Source organism: Chanos chanos, chromosome 4 (genome assembly GCF_902362185.1).
Source record: "Chanos chanos chromosome 4, fChaCha1.1, whole genome shotgun sequence".
In the NCBI taxonomy this organism is placed as follows: domain Eukaryota; kingdom Metazoa; phylum Chordata; class Actinopteri; order Gonorynchiformes; family Chanidae; genus Chanos; species Chanos chanos.
The window spans coordinates 40,015,132-40,038,535 of NC_044498.1; the positions used below are offsets into that span (position 1 = coordinate 40,015,132).

Genomic DNA, 23,404 nt, shown 5'->3' on the forward strand with positions numbered 1-23,404 from the left:
CTCTTTGGCTTTCAGCTACTACTCTTTGTACATGTGGGTGTTACACACAGTCTTGACACCAACACACACACACGCAGGCGCATTTATGCGTGCGTATGTACATGAGCACACAAGCTTGCCTTGGTACATTTTTGAAAATCCTGAATGTTGAGAGGACCTGTTGAAAGAGTAGGAGATATGGAAGAGGCAAGAAGAAAGCTTTACTTGCATGTGCTTTCCCTGTCTAATTCTTCCACCTCTCTCCACCTTATGACTCATTCCAGAGTCTCTGAAATTACAGGCGAAATCCCAACCGGGTGCACAGAGTGAGATTTGCTTTTACCATCAGTGTGTGTGTGTGTGTGTGTGTGTGTGTATGTGTATGCGTGTAGACTTTCAGATTTACATGCAAAGTGAGAGTGTCTGGTCTCGCCAGAAGAACGGAAGCTTAAAATGAACCACTGGTTAGGAAATGTACTTTCGCAGAAGATTTAAGGAAATCAGAGCTTAATGTTGGTGTTTGGGGGGATCCAAACTGGTTCTTATTTCCCTGCATTTGCAGATATCGTTCCTTTACTTAGAATGAATGGCAAACTACTTGTTGTGTAGCTCTTAATATTACTTAGGCTAATATTACTGGTCAATTCCTCCACTTCATCAGTTAGTACAAGGCTTAGGGTTTGATATAAGGTTTAAAGAAAGGCTGAATGTAGTGTGTGTGTGTGTTTTTTTCCTAACAAAAGGCTTATAGATTTCTACAAGTTCTCAGTTTTATCCCCTTCTGCCTAGAAACATCAGTCCTGGTCTTTTCATGGTTGCAAACCATTTGTAAATGGAGTAACTGGACAAGTCATTGATATATGGGAACCTATAGCTATACTGTGTGAATACAATGCTCTGCTCTCCCTCTCTCTCTCTCTCTCTCTCTCTCTCTTACACTGTCGCTCTCTCGCTCTTTCTCTCTCTCTTTCTCTCCCCGCTCTCATTTTTCTCTCACCCCATCTGTGTAGACAGTGCCACAAATCAAACTGCATGTTTTATTATTTTATTTATTTATTTTTTTGGACTGCCAACTTTTCAGCCAAAAGAAATTTGTGGGTCTAATCCAATCAAACTCCCGCTGAACATTAAACTACTATTGTGACGATGAAATATCTAACACGTTAACACTGCATGCCTTTTTCTATGAACACCTTTTTTCCCTCTTGAAGTAAACCGGTTTTTGACTTTTTTTTACACCTAGTGGTTATTGGCTCAGGCAACATTTACATTAATGTATTTAACTGAAACTCTTCTCCAAAGTGACTTATTATTACTTTGTTTGAAGTCTATGGTAAAAGTCACCAAGTGCCTTGCAGTCAAATGTGAAGCTTCAGGTTTGCTGAATGAACTGAAAACCCCTCTGATACTTTGCTGCTTCTCTAACCACTATGCCCTTGCCGCACTTATTTTTTACTCCGACTAAGTAAGAGCCGACACTATGTTGTATGAATTCTCTGTGGAAACGTGGTTATATAAACCGAACCCTTACACACCTTAAAATAAATCAGACAGATAGTTCACATTTTAGAGACAATTGCTGCAAATGTTTCCTGAGCCTTGTGACAAAGGCTGCTGAAGGATAATGGCTGGACTTGCCTTTGGATTATACTACTAATTGATTGACGCATGCAAGACGCTTTTTTTTCCCCCACTTGTTTCTTTTTTTTCACGCGCACCCCCAGAGCTTAAACAATTTGCAGGAAGGGGAGAGAGAAGTGAAATCTGATTAAACGTGGTGTCCCGTGTCAAATTGGCTTTCATGGTCACAGCGGCCCATATGCTGTCTCCAAAGATACTGGGCTGGGGTCACATGGATGAAGTTAATTGAAAAAATCCAGCGTGAAGCATAGCATCAGACTTGCTGGGTGAATGTGACAGTGGGAATGAAAAGACAGGGTTCATGTTTCAGCAGGGACAGACTTAGATGACACACCTGTTCCCCCAGTCTGACTTGAGTGGTCATCTGTGTTAGGGCCATCTGCTGTGATATTAGCCTATAGAAACACAAACACACTTAGCCTGAGACCTACTTTCAGCTCAGATCAATAATAATACCATTACACGTGGCATCACTTAACGGTATCATTACGACCAGAATTTCAGTGTTTCTGTGTTACTGCCCTGTTATGGCTTAGCTGTATTATTTTTCAGAAAAATTACCTGTGCAAACATACAAAGAGAAAGACAGAAAAAGAACGCGAGAGAGAGAGAAGAGAGCCCTTTGTAAAAGTGAGAAACACAGTAGATATAGAGTGAAGAATGTAACAGTGTGCAAAATTAGGAGCATTAAAGCGACAGAGTAACCAGAACAATGACCTTAACCTACAAACAAGGTCGTTCAGCTCAACCACTAAGTCAACACCCAACACCCTTAAAAAGAGGGTCACATTGCTGGCCATAAATGACTTAGAGCATGATAGAAACATGCAACCATTCATTTATTATTTCAGTTCAGGATAAGTACCCAGTTAGACAAGGTTGGAGATGAGATTTGAAGCTGGTGGTATGTGAATTAGTGCACTGAGAATTGAGGGCCCATTTAACAGCAAAACTCTAAAGAAGCAGAGAATATGTTTGAGGTAAAAACTAATTGAGTATATTTATCAGGGGAAATAAATTATCAGCGTGTTGGTGTATGTGCATAGGGAGATGTTTGATTTGAAGACGGAGATGAAATTTCTGGTGAAATGAAGTTAAATGTTGGTGTTTAGTGGTGTGAGTCAAGCACTGCTGTGTAACAGCAGGATTCATTTGTTTTAGGGGAACATTTTATCTAATAAGGCAGTGTGTGTGTGTGTGTTTGTGTGTGTGTGTGTGTGTGTGTGTGTGTGTGTGCGTGTGTGTGTGTGTGTGTTTTAAGGGGAGGGGGTGAACGTCTATACCCCCATGTGAATGACTCTTTTTCTCTCTCTCTGTGGCTCAGAATCTTAAATGGACTTTGCACAGATGCAGGAATTTTAATAGAGCCAGGTGATGCCAAAAGCCAACACACACACACACATACAAACACACACATACAAACACACAGAGCCCATGGGTCATGCTCAAATCCTCAACACACTTTCAAAATTCCAGCCAACAAATGTCAGTCAACCAAATCTGTGGTCGCTATCTCAGAAGTCTCTGCAGCAGTGAGGATTGCATATGCACATAGTACTACAATGGCAATGTGTAGCTCTGTTATTAAACTACACAGATTATGCATGAGGGGGGAAAAAAACCCTTAATTATAACGTATGAATATGCTGAGCGTTATGTCGTCTGACAGATGATGTTTTACACTGAAATGTGAAAATGTTCATTTCACATCTTTTTCAAATGCTGAGACCGTGGCTGGAGTTACATCACACTCGTTTTCGTTTGCATTTCATTAGCATTTATGAAGGAGACTTTCCAGGAGAGGCATTTTTCCTTAGGGAGCACCTGCCCTTAAAAAGAACTGAGGCCTCACTAGTTCACATTAACATCAGGTGGAGCAATGTTCCCCCTCTGTGAGCGTGGAAGACCCTTGGGTAACACCAACAGCAAATAACACAGTTTCCTCAGGTCAAGTCGAGTCATACTCACAACTTACTCACACACACCATCAAGCCTGTGCGTGTGTTTTTTTCTCTCTCTCTCTCTCTCTCTCTCGACTCCCTAGCAGTACTTGCTGCATTCCTTGTCAATGTTTTTTTTTTTTTTTTCTTTTACTTTTCTTTTTTTTTTTTTGAGAATTTTCACCCCCAATATTTTAGTCAGCTGACTGGGCTTTTCATGCAGCCTGGCTCCTCTTTCTCAGCGATGACAGATCTTACGCTCTCATTTTACATCCAGTCACTGTAGTCTAATGTGACAGCGACTAACCTCAGTGGTTTAGAGAGAGCCAAACACAGATTAGTTCTAGTGATTTTGTTACGCACAAAGTCCTCAAGTCCTTTGGATTAACTCTTGACCCATAACGATATCTAATATTTTTGAAAAACGTTATTGAAAAAAAAAATGTATAACGACATCCAAGGAAAGGGCCAGAATAGGTTGATTTAAAGTCCCAGTCTTCCATAACTTTTCTCAGATGCGACCTCAGTGAAGAGTAGAGATCTCCCTTTAGTTTTTTCAGTCTTAATATGGCTTTGTATTCGAACTCCAGGTGTATGTGGACACACATTGATTATTTTGCCTATGTGTGGTTGATACAGCCCATGTCCTCATTTGGTGAGTGACGATACTGATGACCTTGTGATGTCTGATAGTTGAGTTTAAGATTTATTGCATGTCATTAACCAGAAGACAGACATTTTCCATAAATTAAAACTTCATTCCATTAATCATTCATACAGAACTGTGACCGGGTCAGCATATGAATGTCATTTTTTTTTTTCTTTTTTTTTTTAATATATTTTCCGGAACCTTTCTACTGATTGTCATTGTCACAGAATTTTATTAAAGGCATTGTTTGTATTTGAATACACTCATATTACAGATATGCAGTCTTCCTCTGTGTGTGTGAAGGTTCTCATTGTGCATGCTTGTGTGTGTCCACGCTTCTGTCTGTGCGTGTGTGTGCGTGTGTGTGTGTGTGTGTGCGTGCGTGCGTGTGTGTGCGTGTGTGTGTGTGTCCAGGACAGTGTGTTTGTAACAGATGAAAGAGAGGTCCTCACTAAGCCTTACACTACACGGTTGACCTGCTCCGCTGTAGACTCTCTGACTGAGCATTAGGTTTTAGAGGTTCAGGGTTGAGCTCTTGCAGGGCTTAGAGCTCCATCATCTCTTCCCCACAGACAGACCAGGTCCTGCCCAGTCCCTTGCTGTCTACACTAAAACCTCCTCATCAATGCATGGACATGCTTATTGCCAATGGGCTCAGCTCCAGGAGGCGTGATATTAACTCCTGTCTGCTCCCCACCTACTGAAAGAGTATAATCTCCCCCTCCTCCTACTCTTCCTCTCATTCTGAATCATCCCCCCTTTCCCAGGCTTTTACTTAATAACATACATAAGTTCTCTCCAGCAGAGGCACCTAGCCATGTCCTTGACAACTGAAATAGCATTTTGGAAAAATAAATAAATAAAAGGGAATTCGATGTACATCTCTGGCCAAGAGGTGGGGATTTTTTTTGGTGTTAGGCTGTGTGTGTGTGTGTGTGTGTGTGTGTGAGAGAGAGAGAGAGAGATGTCCCTGATGAAATAGTTGAGTGAGAGCGTAAACCTTGAGAGCAGAATCTAATCAAAAGCACATCACTTTCAAATGCATTCCTTAAAGCACGCCTCTCAAAATAATGATCTGTAATATTACAGCCACATGAACCTTCAACCACAGTCAGGGACAAGAGCTAGGTGAGAGAGAGAAAGAGAGAGAGAGCAGCAACGAGGAGCATGTGAGAAATACACAGACAGAGAGACAAAGAGACAGAGAGAGAAAGAGAGAAAACAGGTATAGAGGTTTATGGCTAAGAGTCCTCTCAGTTTCTTGAGTGCCACTTAAACATCGATTAAAACTCACTGTAAGTTTTGATATGTTTCTACCTCATGTACTGTGCATGCCTAAGTTTAATGTATCTGTGTATCTGCATCGACAAAAAAGCAAGCACACATAAGTATACTGATACAAAGAGATACTTCCACACAGACTCTCACTGTCTATCTAATGGCACTTTAAGCTTTCATGTGTCTCTGACTGACAGGGCATCTTTGTGTTTAACCCAATTTAACATATAATGTCTTTACCTATGTAATATGTATATTGTTTCCCAATGAATACTTAAAGGATAACCCACTGAAAAAGCAAGTCAGTTACAGCCTGTTAGTTCCACAGAATAATCTTATTTATGAAACGTAACCATGGTCATCACTGAGGAAAAAAGAATACAGTATCTCCCAAAAGCCTTAGAATTAGTCCCTGCACTAGCGCAAGAAAACTGTATGTAGCCCGCTGACCACAGAACATTTCCGCAGACACGTTGCTGTTTATTATCACATTAGTCATTGTAAAAGGAATGCCTCAGGGAATATAAACAGGCAGACAGGACCCATCACATAGTTTCCGTCATGTCTCCTCTTTGTCTTCTGGAAGGGCAAACCAGACTACTTTCATTAATTAGCCAAAAACGGTACACTATTCTAAGGTCTGGTAGTGTGCTTGTTGATATTTTTAGATATTTTTAGATGGTTACACAAGAATTAGTGAATACCCACTTCTTGACCAATCAGAATGGTGTATCGGCTAGCATCGTGCATTATTATTTTCAGTGCCATGGTATGAAAAAAGTGTACCAAGCCCTTTCTTCATTGTATGGCTGGTGTCTTGTGATGGCTAAATAGGCTGTCCGCATCGTTTACCTCCGCTCACAAATCCATAGTCGTTAATACTGGTTTATGGTTTTAACTGCTAATCTGGGAGAGTTGAAAATCTAGCCCCCCAGGGTACAGGAGTGAGCCACGGGCATTGGAGGGAAAGAGCAAATGTACATTTTCATAGGTTATTAAACATTGATCTCCTCCAGATTAAGAGCCTCGGTAACATTAAGCAGTCTGAATTTCAAATGGAGTTTCAGCTTAGCAGAGGGATAAAGACTGATAAAACCCATACAGATTCACAAAATTCATATTTACAAAAACCTGTATTCACACGCACACATGCACGCACGCATGCACACACACACACACACACACACACACACACACACACACACACACACACACACACACACACACACACACATTCTCTAACACACACATGTAGTTGCACACATGCACATGCATGAGTACATGTATTTGTGTGCATATACACACATATGGACATGAACCAACACATAAAGACAGACCTTCTTTTGTTTTAGCCTTCTGATCTTTCTATACAGAGATTACATATATCTTTGCTCTAGTTTCTCTTTAATGCTCTCTCTCTCTCTCTCTCTCTCTCTCTCACACACACACACACACTCCCTCTCTCTCTCTCGTTTTTCTCTGTGCTCTGTGATTATTCCACTCTGTTGACCAGACTTCACACTGTAAGATGAAAGCCCTGAGGGGTTTAATGGAACCAATGCAGACTAGGCGACTAAACTGGGTGAACAGTAGTCGGCCTGCTCATCCGGGTCTAATCTTACATATCAAGGTCAAAGTGACCACAGCAATTCTTCCTGCACACTCAACACAATACAGTCTTGTCTGCACTGCATGGAAGTCTCCAGTCACTGGGTTCATAGGATTCAAATGCAGTAGATTTGACAAGGGGCTGGTTTCATTAAATGACTTAGTTAACTTAGTTAGAAGTCTTCGATAATACAATAATGAATTCCTGATGAAGACTAATCTTACTGCTGGCTTTAAGAGTGTGTGGGTTCACAGTGATTTGAATAATTACATAATGCAGACGTCTGGCAGGGTATGCTTTTGAAATGCGTTGAGTGGGAATGGAATTCCATTGAATTGAGAGCATGGACAGTGAAAAGGCCAAGTTGATATCTGTTAACGCTTCTGTTAAAGCTGGCAGAAATATGTCACATATCACAGCTAATGAAGCAGTTTGCCAGTGAAGCAGTAGTATGATATGTGTGTCCTGCCGCAGTGGTAGTATGTGTCTCTGCATTAATAGCTAATTTGACGGCAGATTCATTGACAAACTGGGCAGTATCTCACATCTAATGCAAACACTCCTACAATCCTGTTGATACTGCCCTGAGCATGCCCAAATTCACTTGATTTCAGTCCACCTTTAAAAAAAAATAAAAATAAATAAAATGTTGCCCCCATTAGCTCCCCACTGGAGCATCTAATTATCCTTGAACAGGCAATTCTCCCCCTCATACAACAGCCACATCAGTGAAAGTTTGAAGCATCGTCACGTTACATAATGTGTTTGAGGAGTTGCACTAGATAAATACCCAACCCTTAGTGACCAGAGAGAGGGAGAAAGGAGAACAAGAGAGAGGGAGAGAGAGAGAGAGACTGTGCACTTGTCCTCTTGTAAGCCTAACACAGCTACAGTGCACAGCTGAGTGCACGATTTGGAGGCCTTCGTGTATATATTTTTTTTAACACTATAGTGTGACCTACCACTAAAACAGTGTAAAGGCCTTTTACCTGCTGTTATTTCACGTGCTTTGTCTTGTAACACGTTGCACAGGCTGGTTGCAGGTGAAATGTGAGCAGATGTTGCAGTAATCCATCTTTTGCCAGTGTTGTGAGGTATGCTTTGTTAAACACTGGGAAAGTACATTTAGGATTAAAGCATCGAGGGTGCTTGGTTTGGTCTGTCAGAATCTCTTCACACGCAATCGCTTCACTTGAATCTTTCATAGTGAATTTACTTATTAAGGGCATAGATGAGGGTGCGAATTGTAAGAGGCATTACGATTAGAGGACATCTTTCAAATCACTGGCTCACTTGTCTTGAATGCCTTATGTAGCTCTTAAGCTAGTAAATGCGTACACAGGCAGGCTTTTTGTCTCTTTATTATGGATAGATACCCATAGGCATAGGTAAACAGATGGACAGACAGACAGACAGACAGACAGACAGACAGATAGATAGATAGATAGACAGATAGATAGATAGATTGTGTGGAGTTGTAGTTTTCATTGATTCAGGAAAGTTTGATTAATGTGTGAGGGGGTACTTAACATTTATGCACATGAAGTCATAATCCACCACTGAAAAATGAATTCATGCTCTGTCTTTGTAGTGTTTTCAAACAACACAAATAACATTAACATTTTTTCCCCCCGCAGAATACTATCATTAATCATATTCATATTTTTTTGACTGACAAAAGGGAAAGAGTAACATCCACACTAATGTTTTTTTTCCCATGTGAATTTTATTTATTGTAATGGTAATCTAGTGTGAAAATAATAGTTTTTTATAAGACAAAATTAATCTACCACAGAGATTTACAGGCCTTGATATTTACGGTCCTGAATATTCGAACAAACACACATTGAATTTCTTTTTATTACACATTTCATTGAGTGGTTTTAAGATGTCACATATCTAGACTTTTATGAAACTGTAATATTGACTAATTTTCTAGAAGGATGGTTGAATAAACCCTATGAGAGGAATCATATAGATGATGGACTGTTTTTTTTTTGGGGGGGGGGGGGGGGGGGGGGTGGGGGGGGGAGTCTGGAGATGATTGGAAAGGCTGAGTGAGAGGTAGGAATAATGTAAGTGTTTGGATGTCACAAGAGAAAAAAGTCACTTGTCAAAAGTGCCAGAGAAACGTGGAATCGAAGCAGAACGTGGATGAGCTGAACAAGCTGTGTCACATCAATACAGCCCTTTTTTCCAACAGCAGCTGAGACACCATTAATCATTCAAACATATAGATCTCCAATAACAGCGTACAGGGCCTGCCGTTTCTCTGACCCCTTTTCCAGTTGAGAGGGAAAAAAGAAACATCAGAACATTTTCCCCCAGTCCCGGAACAGCTTTCCTGTACAAAAAAAAAAAAGAAAACAAAGTCCAAAATGATCAGATGTATTTATACCGTTTGGGTTCATTCTCAGACATAATATATATTAAAGAGTGTGATTTTGTGTGTGTGTGTGTGTGTGTGTGGAGGGGGGGTCCATTTATAATGTATTATAATCACATGCTTCAGGGAACGTGTGTTTTCAATACAAATAGGACACTCTGGCATACCTTTATTGCAAGTTGCTATGGAAACATATGCCTCCCCTTGCCTCATAAATCGCAAAAAACTCTATGCCCCCGCCGCCAGTATCCATGCTTATAATTGTTGTGTGTAATGTATGGCATATGCTGAAGGATTCTTCTTCCTGTGCCTAAGAAGGAAGGTATGTGCGTATGCATGAATCAGGTTATGCCTGCTTACAGCTCCCTGCCAGGTACTAAACGCGATCAGTGAAATCAGCAGGTAGCTTCACAGCAGAGTACTTCCATTCTTCTCCATCAACAACTACCCAGACTCTCTCTCTCTTTTTCTCTCTCTTTCTCTCCCTCTCTCTCTCTCTCTGTCTTCTTCTCTCTCGCTGTCTCTCTCTTTCTTCCTTCCTCTGTCTAGTTCTCTCCATTTAAGAGCTGTTTTTCTGTCATCATGTTGTGAAGTCTTTCACTGTGTGTTTCCATTTTAAACATAGGGAACCGAAGGACTCACTTTTTTCTTTTTTTTTCTTTTTTTTTTTTATCTTTTCAGAGACGAGACCTTAGAGTCAGCCTTCACTTGGAGAGCCGAGTGAGAGAATAAGACACAGATAAAAGAAGTCACTTTAGTGGTCAGAGTACTGCTTTTACTGTGTGAAAAAAAACAGGCACTATGTCCATAAGATTTCTCCTTAACCATTGACGTGCTCCACGCAGATTTCAGGTCTTTGGGAACACTTTCTGGCAAAGCGCCCATCCACTGAAAAAGGAGCTGGATTTTGCCGTTGGAATTGCATGTTTTTAAGTTCTAGCCTTTGTCTCTTTATTCTCTCTGTCTGTGCTTATCACTAGATATTCTGAGTCTCTCAGTGCTTTGTGCTCTGTGAATGCGACGACTCTTTCTACCTCTCAGACACTCTGTTTTTCTTTTTTTTGTGATGGGTTTGGTTTTGTCTCTCTACACACAATCACAGTTGCATGCACTTATTTATTGATGTTTAGGATATTTTCTATCACTTCAGTCATTTTTGGAGGTGATTTTAGAGATTAGCATTATTGGTTTGGTATTGTTTGGTTGGTATTACATGATATTGTTTTTGACCTTTGCAAGGTTGTATTCATTTGTTAATAATGAAAACTAAAGTCAAATCCCCCCACGCTCTCTCTCTCTCTCACACTCTCTCTCTCTCTCTCTCTCTCTCTCTCTCTCTCTCTCATCCTCGCTCTCGTGAGGCTGATGTGTTTCATCAGTGAATGTTCAGGTGGAAAACAAACATATTAAGGGATGTTAAACACGGTGAGGGAGACTAAAGTGTCTCTCAGTGCCTGGTTACACTGGCCAGTAATGGGCTCACTTCCCCTGTCATTTGCCATGTTTTCCTCATTAGAGTGCACATGCCTGTTACCTCTGCATCAACAGTTAAAGAGCTGTTTCTTTTTTTTTTTTTCTTTTAAGTTTGTACAGAATGACCTGTTTATGTACAAAACAACACATTCTCATTCTGAAATCTGTACAGAATAACCTGTTTAGATACAAAACAGCACTTTCTCTCTGATTCCACCATAGCCGAGTCAAGGAACTGCTGGTAAATGAAAGACAAAATACTGATTAACTCATGATATATAAATATATATGAAGTAGTAGAAGTAGTTTGGTTAAACCAGATAAATTCTGCTATGAGGAAATATCACAGTTTCACCAAATGACCACCTCTGTCTTCCCTACCTGTTCCTTTAACACTGTTTTCTCCTGACAGTCTCATCGCAGTACTTTTATTCATGTTTGACTAGTCGAATAAGAATTTGTGTCGTTCACGACTTCAAGAATGCAAAAAAGGAAAAATAAAATAGCACAAGCTTTTTCATGCGCTAGCGTAAATAAAGGAGAAGGACCAATCTGACATATTTTCCTCCATAAACTACCATGTCTTTCAGAGGCATCTCAAGTGAACTTACCGTTTAATTAAAAGGTATCTTTAAAAAAAAATCTTTCTCCATCTCAGTTTACAAGTCATTGTGGTTCCACATGGTGGCCAGTTCCATAATCTGCAATTTTATGTTCACAACACTGACAACCCCCCCCCCCCCCCCCCCCCCCAAAAAAAAAAAACTAGTCTTCACACCTTCTAATCAGGAGCAAGAATCAAGAATGTGGAACACCTGGGTAACGTCCTGGTTCTGTCTCTTTCTCAGACCATTAATCCTTCCTCTCTTGAAGGTCACAGAGGGGTCTTTTCTCGCACCTTCCTCTATGGTCAGATCTGTGGGTTCGGTTTATAGCTCATGTTAGTTTAAACATGGTGTCAGTGCTGTTGCTCTGTTCTAAGGTCAGATGGAGAGTTAGGATTTTTAAAACACCCTGTTGGACCACTTCAGCAGTCTGAATTTCAAACAGAATCAGAATATATAGTGTATTAAAGGGGTGCACTCTAGAGGCATTTAAACCTGCACAGTGTCTGACCAGACAACCTGTTTCGCTTAAGTAAACGAATATGCTCTCTCTCTCTCTCTCTCTCTCTCTCGCTCACACACACACACACACACACACACACACTGTAAATCTGTAGAAGCCATCACTGGATTGTTTTTTTGTGGTATTTTATAAGAGGAGTGGAGTGCACAGGAAAAAGCCAGGGAACTAATTCAGTCTAAGTGACACTGTACAGCTATTAAGGCGATTCAGTTTTTTGGCACTTTGTAACCTCATGAAAAATGGTAAAATGGAGACGGCACCTTTATCCGTAAAAGAATACTATCTAAGCAGGAAGCCAAACAACTGTGACAACCTCCCTGTGCAGCGGTCACTCGCTTGGTGGTTAAGCCAGTGTATTCCATTAATCATTTTAGCGTGGTTTTCTAGAATACTAATTAATCACATATTATGTATGATTCATGTTTAAGACATACTCAAGACAAATTCAGATAACTTACAAACCGAGTGCAATGGAGCTTTTTATGAATCTATACTGTTAATGTGTCTATTCCTCTTCTATAAACAAAATAACAAGTAAACCAACCAGCAAAATCTTTTATGTCTTGAATAGTTCACTGGAATTTGACATAGAATAAAGGCATAAACAGAAACTCCAGGTTCTCTAGAAATAAGCAATGCTCTTGTTTTTTGATGTCTTACTTCAAAAAAGGAAATGCTTTGAGATGGACCTGATGGACCTGCTGTACCTCTCAGTGGAGGTGAACTGGGAGGTGAACATGGAGGTGAACCCCAAGCCTCTCAGCAGGTGTTCTCCTCTCGTTACATTCTCTCAGAACATTCTGGAACATCTCCCCTTTTATGCACAAGGGACAGCCATAAAAAAGGGCCCTGTGTTTTACTCAGCAGAGAGATTAGACACTAGATCCCTGCCTATAGGTGACACTACAACATTACCTATTGATGTTCAACTCAGTATGTCAATGTTCAGCCCCCTGATCTCTAGGAATACAGTTGAAAAAAAGAAAGAAGAAAAATGCTATATTTTTTTACATCGCCAGTATTTATTACTCAGACTGAAGCACATAAATAAGGCCTGGAATATGAAAGAATTCAGTTCATTGGCGCTCTGTTTTGTCATTGAAAGTTCAGTGTTGCTATTGGGGACTTTTCATTCTCAGTGATGTAGTCATGATCAGAAACAGCAGGATTCAGTGGCGTGTGGAATGGTGGGATGGTCTTTTTACCCGTAGTGTATGTTTTTTTTTACCTCTGACCCTGGTTAATGTCGTCATTCTTCACTGAAAAGTGAGAAAAAAAAGCAGAGATCTAACAGACCCCTCTGGAACATTCCATAATGTTGCAGTTGAGTGTTAAGTCATTTTTCCCTTCAGTGTGAGGCACTAAATCATGATGAACCAAAGGAATGGACAAGAGGAAGGACACAAGCAAGAAAAACGGTTTAGAAATGCTGCTATTTCTCAAGATAAATCTGTTTTTGTACCCAGTTCTTTGTCTATTCCTCCCAAATCAGTAAAGTTTGCAATGTTACCTTGACCTGTTTCCTCCCTAAGAATCTTTCCTACAACCTGATCAATTACTAATTTTAGTTATATGCCCTGTGTTTGGCTTTGAAAATGGATTGCTCAAAAGGTGTTTTGATGTTTTAATGAAATTCAGAGAGCTATCTCGCGCTCTCTCTCTCTCTCTCTCTCTCACACACACACACACACAGATTCTCTTAATTCTGAAGGCTGAGATACTGGATCAGTATAGGGATATTTTAGGTGTAGAGATGAGGGAAGGGCTATGATTCTGAGGGTTGAAATTCTGGATTAGTATAGGGTGGTGCTCGGCGGTATGACCAAAAAATTGTATCACGTTATTTTTTTAAGATTCTGGAGGTTTCACGGTACATCACAATATTATTTATTTATTTATTTATTTATTTTGCATGGCTGGGCCTTTATATAGGTTTGTAGTGGCTTATTCTACGGCCAGAAGTACATAGAATATAAAAACATTTCAATTTCATCATGTATATAATGAAGGCTTCGATTACTGTAGGGTTTGCTCGGCCCCGGAAAATGACCGAATATATGAAGGAATCAGTATGAATGAAACATCTGCGGAATGTAAACAATTTTTACCGTGTTAACTGCAACACGGTGGTAAAAACAGTAACTTACAAATAAATAGATATGCCAACAACTTTAACATTGCTTCCTTTTTAAACAACATATTTTAAGATAATTCTATAAACACTATAAACGGACCTAAACTTCCACGGAGAACGTTTTTCATAAAATCTACATTTTCAGATTTACCCGGTTTAGTGGGGACGAGTCTTTTGTCTGCGCCGGGCTTTTTAAAACCAAAAAACTTCCAAACTGCAGACACAGCTCCTCTCTCTTGGGCACAGGTTTTTCTAGTGCATCTCTGGTCTCACTTTTTTCATCCTCCATCTCTGTTTTCTGGTCTTTAATCCATCGCAGGGACGGAGACTCTCCCAGCTGTCAACAGATTGCTATGCTACCTGGCTAGCTAGCAAACTGTACCCAGCATGCCGTTCGGCGGTGTAATTTTGTAAACATACAACTATTAGTGTCACAAATCGTTTATGTGTCACAAATTGTTGTGTGCCATGGTGTGTTTCCCTGTTAAACAGAGTAAGTTGTGGTTCATTAATTGTTGTGTTGTAAAGTTATAACAGCAGGAAGGGTACGCACAGTTAATAGGAGTCCCCTCTCAATGAACTCTGCACAGTGCTCCACAGCGCTTCTACCGGCAAACAATATTGTGTCATTTGTTGCTTATTGATGCGTTACAGCTGTTGTTTCAACAGTCTTACGGTATGGTGGAATATGAAAAAATCGTACCATTTGGGAAATTTAAACCAGTATACTGCCCAGCACTAGTATAGGGATATGTGAGGTGTCTAGATGGGGTAAGGGCTATGGTCTGGTGTCTGTCCTCAGAACAGTGCACTAACACATGAATGCACTATAAAACTCTGGTCTTCCCATAAAGTTTGTATGTGGTCCCTGTCAGCAATGGTGCAGCTCACTGTGAGGGGTCATTTGGAGAATCAAGCAAGGTTCATTGAGTTGTTTGTAATAATCCTAAACTGTATTTAGCAGGGAGTGATTATATGAAGGTGTGTGAGGGAATCGACTGACTCGGTGCTTGTTGATGAACACAAATCTCCAGCTGTGTTTCTGGCATGTTCATCTAGAAGAGAACTACCAGTTTATTGATCTGTTCGCAAGAGTCAGTTTCTCACTGCCAAGCACACGGTGACAACTGCTGAACCAGAAGTTTTTCTCCTTTATACAGTCCATTACTGGGGCTCACTATTTACCATTAATGCAGCGCGCAAACGCATACATCACAGTGTAGAGACCATAATCATGCGTGACCATAATCAGAGCCAGACACGTGCACACACATACAAACACACAGGTCACATAGCAAACATGATTAAAGCAGCCATCACATCCATGTATAGGCAGGCAATATACACACATACACACACACACATACAGGCTTGATTAAATACTCTTATACCCTCCACCACTACTGTAAGTAACATTCCAAGTCTTTAAATATACATCACTTGTTGGACCACTTAGCTCTAAGTACAGATCAAAGCCACGCAGTCGCAGTTTTAAACGGTGCAGTCACGTTTTAAATGGGCATTTCTAGACCACTTACAACTGTTTTTCCATCCATAAACTCTTAATACCAAACCATCTCTTATGGTTTCATCCAACGGTCTGAGTCTTTTGTCTCCCTGTGTGAGAATGGACTGTCAGAGATACTGTGAAATGATAGCTGAAAACGCTACTTCAGTCTTGTCGAGGTGCAGCTGGAGAGATAGTTGCACGTGGAGAGATATTTATCACACAAAAAAAGGAACGTAGGAGTTTATGATAATGGTATGAGTGAAAGCTAAAACAAACCATTCTCTGTGAGTGACTTTCTCCCACTGAGTCCGGTTTGTAAAAGCTGGCAGTTAGGCAAACTCTGACGAAACAGAGAAAAATACACATACATCATCTCTGCAAGGTCCGCTGAAACCATGTTTCAACCTCAGGTGTACTGTCTGCCTGCTTTCATCTCTCAGAAAGGACTTGTGCTTTATTTCTTTTTTCTTTTTTTTATTTCTTTTTTTTATTTTTGCAGTCAGTGCTGCATTCAACAGAAAATGATGTCCTCACTTTATAGCTCAGTCTCTTCATACAGGACATGACTCATCAGGATTTCAAGTGACCTCACTCAGAGCAAGAGCCTCTATGGCCAGCTTCCTTTTCTTTCTTTCTTTCTTTCTTTCTTTCTTTCTTTCTTTCTTTCTTTCTTTCTTTCTTTCTTTCTTTCGTTCTTTAACCCCCCCCTACACACACACACGCTCATAGTGTTAAAACCAGGTGACTGAATCATTCATATGCATATGATTTCCTAATGTGTGTGGTAATGTTTTAAGTCTGCACTCACTTTCATTACAAAACTGAAGAATGCTAATGGGTCTTGATAACAGAGTCTTCACCTAGTGCCCTGTACTCTGTGTACTGTTTGAGTGGTGAAACTGTAAACATTGGCTCTAAACATAGGGTTGAAAGATCAGAAGGGGAAGTAATCATGTGGACATAGGACACAAGTAAGCTCCTTTGTTTACACACTTGTTCAATAAAACCTCATTCACTGTATACCTTCACCTTCCTCAATGCTGTTCCCTTTTTGCTGAATATGTTACTTTCTTTTGCCTAAATTTGGAACCACAGCTTCCATGTACTAGTATATGCACTGGTCATGACAAGACGCCCTGCACCCATGTGAAGTCGACCAACAGTTTTTTTCACCTCTCTGCCTTAGCTCCCAGTACATCTTGGATTCAAGATTTCCCTATGTTAATTCTCATTTGGGATTTCAAACAGTTCACCCACTGCTAGTGTTTCAGAAGAACTAGCTGCTCTGGCAGGCCAGGCAGTAAGACTGTCGTATTTGTAAAGCTCTCTAAATCAGAACAAAAGAGTAATTTTATTTAAGCACTTAGAACAGGGATGGGTGGTTGCTGGTGTATTTTTAAATGATCTGTGCTGGAGGCCTTTTCTCTAGTCTACAGACTGCTCTGTGACTGAGTCTGAGGACACGTTTCTCCTGCAATTAGTCCTGTGAACTGCAATATGTCTTCAAAAAGGTTTCCCTCTGTCACTCTCTCTCTCTCACACACACACACACACACACACGCATGTTCCCTCCCAGTGTTCAGCATTTTTCTCTCTCTCTCTCATCTCCCACTCCCCCTTTCTTCTCTTCCCTAAAACTCTTGCCAAGCCCAAGTGTTTTTTTGTTTTTTTTTTTTGCTCTATGTCTGAGATCTACCTGCCAGGAATTGTGTAGCAGGTCTCATCCATCTTCAGGCCTGGCTTTGGCACGGTGGATGTTAAATTAAAAACGTATAGCCCAAAGAACTGGGTCATATGCACTTTAAGTGTCGAAGACAGCGCTTAGAAAATGAACCTCATCAATCAAAACCCGTGGTCTACAATGCTTTGTGAATACCACTCAGCATCTTCCCAACCAATTATACAAAGTGACAGTCAGGGTTGGTTTGTTTTTCACAACAAATAAATAACTTTTGAGAGAGAAATTGGGTCTTTGGGGGCTAAAACTTTTGTGCTGAACTAAATTCATTATGTGCTGAAAACACTTTTTTTTTTTTTAATTTAATTAAGTAATTAAACTTTGACATTGGTGTTGTATTTACAAAGAGTAATGGGAGCTTTTATCTAAGCAAGAAGCCTATGTTCTGTACACTTACTGTCACATCTTACAGTACCTTTGATACACAGACACATTGATTGCAGAAATATCTAGTGAGATCAAGCTTGTCTGTCAAATTCTCATCACAGTGTTTTCTAAACTAACGAAATAAAGTCTCGGCTGCCTTTAGGATATACCCCTTCTCTGCCCGAGCACTTTGATTGACAGGTTTCATCAGGTAGGAACACTGTGGGGACTGATGTAATGTCATATTAATGTGTGACGTTTAACTAACTGTCTGAGAAGTGAGACGCGAACATGACAGTTAACTCCAAGTAACTCTCCGTCTCCATGTAGCATCGTTGGTTTGACGATACATTCAACGCTTTGATTCTATGTTTATTTAACATAGTGCCTTTTAAAAGTTTGAATAATAAAAGAGAGTAAGGTGAATTGTTTACTCTTTACCTGTGTGCGTAGGGTGTTGATTTAAAACAGGGAGCTGTTTAGAATAGGGATTACAGTCCAACACCGTCATGACGGCTTAGAATGAATAATTTTGGATTGGATTTTGCTTTTGAAGATGGATTTCCTTTGGCATGATCCTGTGTGTGGCCTCTGTGAGTGGTGTGTTTGATGTGTAGTGCTTCAGCCATAGTGAGTGTTCAAACTTCTGTTTCTGACTCAACTACAAAGCTGTTAATTCCTGTAAACAGCTTTAGGTATCCTGTCATTTTTTATTTTTTTCTTGAGGAAGAAAAAAAAATCCACAGTATTTGTGTTTAATTTGTCAAAAACACACTCCTTCATGTTTACAGATGAGTTTGTGGGCTTTTCTCACTTGCCTCTCTTGTCTCTGAGAAGGATTAGCATTTTCTTACTGATGTCGTTTTGACAGGTTATGCACTGGGCAAAGACTCTTTTCTCGGGCATGACCTTTGACCTCCACCTCCATCCCCTCTCTGCTCTCTATGGGCCAGTGACAGGAGCTCAGCGTGATGATTGACAATTTTGACATTTGACTGACAGATCTGTGGGGCCGTCGTGAAACCAGAGTGCGTCGGAAGCTCGCGGGAGCTTTGGGGGCTCTTCGGGCTGTCACTTAGTGACTCTGCTTGGTGAAATCTGTGACCTTTTACTCTATACCCCACAGGACGGTCTCTTACCCCGGTATTCACTCTCTCTAATCAAGGTGTTTCAAGCTCCGCCAACGCCTGTTGCCGCTAATACCCGTTTCATCAGTGTTACAGCACACATAATTTTATTCGTCTAACAGACTGCTTCATCTGTCTTTTAGCATAGCAGTGTTCCTGCGCACAAGATTTATAAGGAAAAAGCACAGAGTCAGCTATAGCTATACTATAATGTAAGAACCAGTCATTGTAACTCTAGATCTGTGCTGTAACTACACAAAGATCAGTGTTCAAGCTCTTGTAGTTTTTATGGCATGTTGGTCAGATGGTCCACAAGGAACATTCAGGCTTAGGTCTGTTGGGTAGTTTCAAAAGCAGGAGAGTGCGAATTATACAATGACAATCGGGGTGGGGGGGGGGGGCATCAATTATTTCTGGGGGGTCCAAGTCTTAAATAGGGGGGTCAGACCACCCCAATCCCCCCCTGTAATTCGGACTGTGAATAGCAGTAAAATTGTAGGTTGGATTTTGGCTAAGGTGGAACACATAATGAAGGAACTCAAGTTTTTTTTTTTTTTTCTTTTTATAGCCGTGTTTACTACATTTGCAATCACTCATGACAGCTTTGAACCTGGTATGCCTTAACTCTACAGAAAGGGTTAGAACAAGAAACAGCATGCTTTCTCACAAAACACAGCATCTCAAAAAGAACCACAGCAGCATTTTGGTGGAGGAAAAAAAGAGGAAAGAGAACAGCCCTGCTGTCTTCCTCTCTTGAACAGACATTGCACAACTCATACTGACCAAAAAAAAAAAAAAAAAACCCTCTGGGAAAATGTGACAGTACTTTAAACTCCAAGGTCCACATCTGATTTCAGTGATAAAGCTCCCAGTCTCCCAGTGTATCCACTCTGAAATGGCACCAAAAGGACTAATTATGTACAGACAATTCGTTTGCCCAATGCTGTGTTTGGCTCCGTGATACACTGGCTTGCTAGAGTCCCTCCAGTAAATCAGTGTGACAGTACAGTGGGAATGTGGAGCTGAATATATATGAGAATTCACATCAGCACACACCATGTTAGTGAGGAGCATATCCATCTGTGACTATAGGCTAAAAAGTGTGTGTGTGTGTGTGTGTGTGTGTGTGTGTGTTTGTTATTAAAGGGTCCAGGACCCTGGTGTTTGCTCCAGGGCTGATCCCAGAAGTCTCTCCTCTCCAGCCCATCACCACTCTGGCTGATTGGTAATGAAACCAGCCCCAGCACAAATTCATCTCCCTGTAATGCAATATGAGAGAAGAACCACTGCTCTCCATAACAGCACAGCACACTCCCCCGGGACAGACAACTCACATATGCAACTTTTATCATGAGGGGAGGGGGGAGAGAGAGAGAGATAGAGAGACAGAGAGAGAGAGAGAAATACTAGTGCTGTAGGGATCAATTCCAGGGTTTCTGAGTTATGGTATTGGCTGCTGTGCTATGTGGCTTTATTGCACTGGGACGTTATTTCGAAAAACAGACAGATTATTAAAGACAAGAAAAGCAAAAAGAAAACAGAAAGGTTAAAACACAAGACTTCCTCTCTCCATTCATTTCTGCCTGATGTGTTCACTGTGGACCCATTAAAACAATGAAAACTCTGTGGAGCCAGACATCACTGGACCCCCCCCAGTTGAGAGTACTCACTATGCTGACCCTTAAATACTATGGGTATAAATACACAGAGAGAGAGAGAGAGGGAGAGAGAGTGATGAACAGAATAGCAAACTGGAGTAAAAGATTGGGAAATGAGAAGAAATCTGGCCAGAAAAAGAAAGAAAAATGTGTTAGCAAATTTAACATACGTTTGAATCTTTGTAAAATGTTCTTATGACGCACCAAACATACCACGTGGTAATCTAAGCTTCTACCTATTCGTGGCGCTCATAACTTTACATTTCAAAATCCACATTATATACACCACATTAAAAAGGTTTTTACAAAACCAACAAATAACTGTAATAAGATGATAAGATGTCTCAAGTCACAGAAACAACAGACAAAGACAAACTGACTGAGAAAGGGAAATTCCGAGGTACAGCTAAAGGTTTGTGAATTTCCCCAAATTAAAAGGGGGGAAAAAAAAAGGAAATAAGACTCTGCTGTGAACAAAGCCTGCACCCTCCTCCTCCCATCCTCTCTCTTCATTTTTATTCCTCTCTCTGGCAAGGGAGGTCAAACACCCCTGATAATTGATAATTAGAGATGGGTGTAGGAAGAAACAGGCGACACTAATCAATTTGAGGCTGTATCGGAAACAAGAGACCCTGCGTGGGCCTCTGCAACCGTAGCCATGAGACCAGATGGCCCCTGTGTGTGTGTGTGTATGTGTGTGTGTGTGTGTCTGTGTGTGTGTGTTTCTCAGGGCAGTAAGGGATTCTCTCCGCCATGGGATGCAGAGTAGACTGTGTATGGGAACTGGCTATATTTGTTCGCGTATGTGTGTGTGTGTGTGTGTGTGTGTGTGTGTGTGTGTGTGTATGTGTGCGTGTGAGCACGTGTGAGTGTGTCTGTGTGTCTGTGTGCATCTGCGATCAGGCACATGGGGACTGTGTATTGATATGGGGGTCAGTGACGGAGCCATCTGCCAGACAGACAGACACACACACTCTCTCTCACATACACACACACACACACACACACACACACACAATAACATCCAGATTAACAGATGTCATTGCAGATAGTTGGGCCACAGTAGGACAAAAGAAGTGACTTTACTGTCCTTAACCACTACACACTCTCTCCCCCCCCCTCTCTTTCCCTCTCTTTCAGTCTCTCTCTTTCCCTCTCTCTCTCTCTCTCTCTCTCACCCTCCCTTCCTCTCTTTCAATCTCTCTCTCGGTTCCATCTCCTTTCTTTCTCACAGGAAAGAGACACAGAACTATGTGAAGGGATGAGGCAGGAATTTGATACATGATATATTTGCAACCTGTCAAACTGCAACCAACACACACACACACACACACAGAGAGAGAGAGAGAGAGAGAGAGTGTAAAAGTATGTAAGCAGTGTTGAGGAGTTTTTTGAGACTGTTGGTTTGGCAGGGCTCTAGTCTATTGGACTCTTAGCTGGACTGTGGTTTGGATGAACAGTGTTTGTGTGTGTGCTGCATGAGGATACTGTGTGTTCTGTGTGTGGCAGGTCGTATTGTGTGTGCTGTGTTTACATATGTGTGCGTGTCTGTCTATGGATACTGTCTATGTGTGTGTATGTGGATCTGAATGGTGTCGTCTTACAGTTCTCTGCTCGAGGTCAAAAGTCATCCCCACTGTGGCAGTGATCCACTGCTGGCTGCAGTGTGACAAGAACAGCACGTACTCACACATACACTCTTAAAGTCTCATATAAATCTAAATGAACAACACAACACAAATGAGCTGGCTTTGAGCTGTATGTTTAGACAGATAACAGACACAGACATGTGCCTAGGAAAGACTCAAATATGTACTCATCAGTTTCTTCAGGGATGGAGGACCTTATTAACACAGAGAGAAGGGTGTAGGCACGCACACACACACACACACGCACATGCACATGCACATACACACACGAATGCACATTCCTATATATACATACACACACACACCCAGACACACACACTCTCCACATGGCTCTCCTCCAGCCTCCTCTGCTTTTAATTGGAGCTCATTAAGCCAAAACTGCTGCTGTTGCTCCATTTTCTAAAAAGTCTCCAGAAATGTTAATTAATGGAGAGATGAGGGAAGAATGCGGGTAATTAGCCAGCGTGGACAGCTGAACGGAGAACAGCACGCACGTTTCTTTGATGACTCCGTCGTTTGGTTCGTGATGTTTGTTTGGCCCGAGGTGTACCAGAGAAAATGCCCCGTTTGATTTCTGGCAGCACAAAAGAGAGGAGTGTCGGCGAAGGAGCGTTTAGCATTGACAGGCAACTCAGCCACTGCTTAATGGCTATTTTTGGGAAATAACATCATGGCTCTTTTTCTCCCTCTCCATTCTTTTTCACCTTCTCTCTCTCTCTCTCTCTCTCTCTCTCTCTCTCTCTCTGTCTCTCTGTTTGACCTTCCCTCTGTTAGACAGAAAAAAAAAAGTCTTACTCTGTGCGTTTTGTTCTCTCTTTTTTTTATGTACTTTCCTCATTCTTATCTACTGATTGCATCTCTGGGAGAATAAATTTCTTTAAAAATACCATTTCTCTCACCCTCAATGCTCCATCTCCTTCGTTCTCCCTCTCCTTTTCTACTTCCCCCAACTCTCTCTCTCTCTCTCTCTCATTGTTTTTATCTGTATCTCCCTCTTTGTCCTTAGTTGCAAATTCATTTTTGCCAAGAGTAATTTTTTATTCAAGTACTGTGCCTAACTCTGTCTCTCCTCTTTTTTTTTTTTTCCTCTGTCTCTCTTCCAGGGGAGCCAGCATTGGCGAGGGAGAATAATTGTCTGA

The 23,404-nt window shown here is 41.0% G+C and overlaps 1 protein-coding gene across 1 annotated transcript in view; it reads left to right on the plus strand.

Annotated features, from left to right (window-relative positions):
- gfra1a (gdnf family receptor alpha 1a) overlaps positions 1–23,404 on the plus strand; it is a 53,998-nt gene that overhangs the window by 18,082 nt on the left and 12,512 nt on the right. Inside the window, exon 5 of the mRNA XM_030772320.1 lies at positions 23,369–23,404. This exon is cut by the window's right edge and continues 316 nt beyond it. Within this exon, the coding sequence (XP_030628180.1) occupies positions 23,369–23,404 (36 nt within the window). The remainder of the gene's footprint in view (positions 1–23,368) is intronic.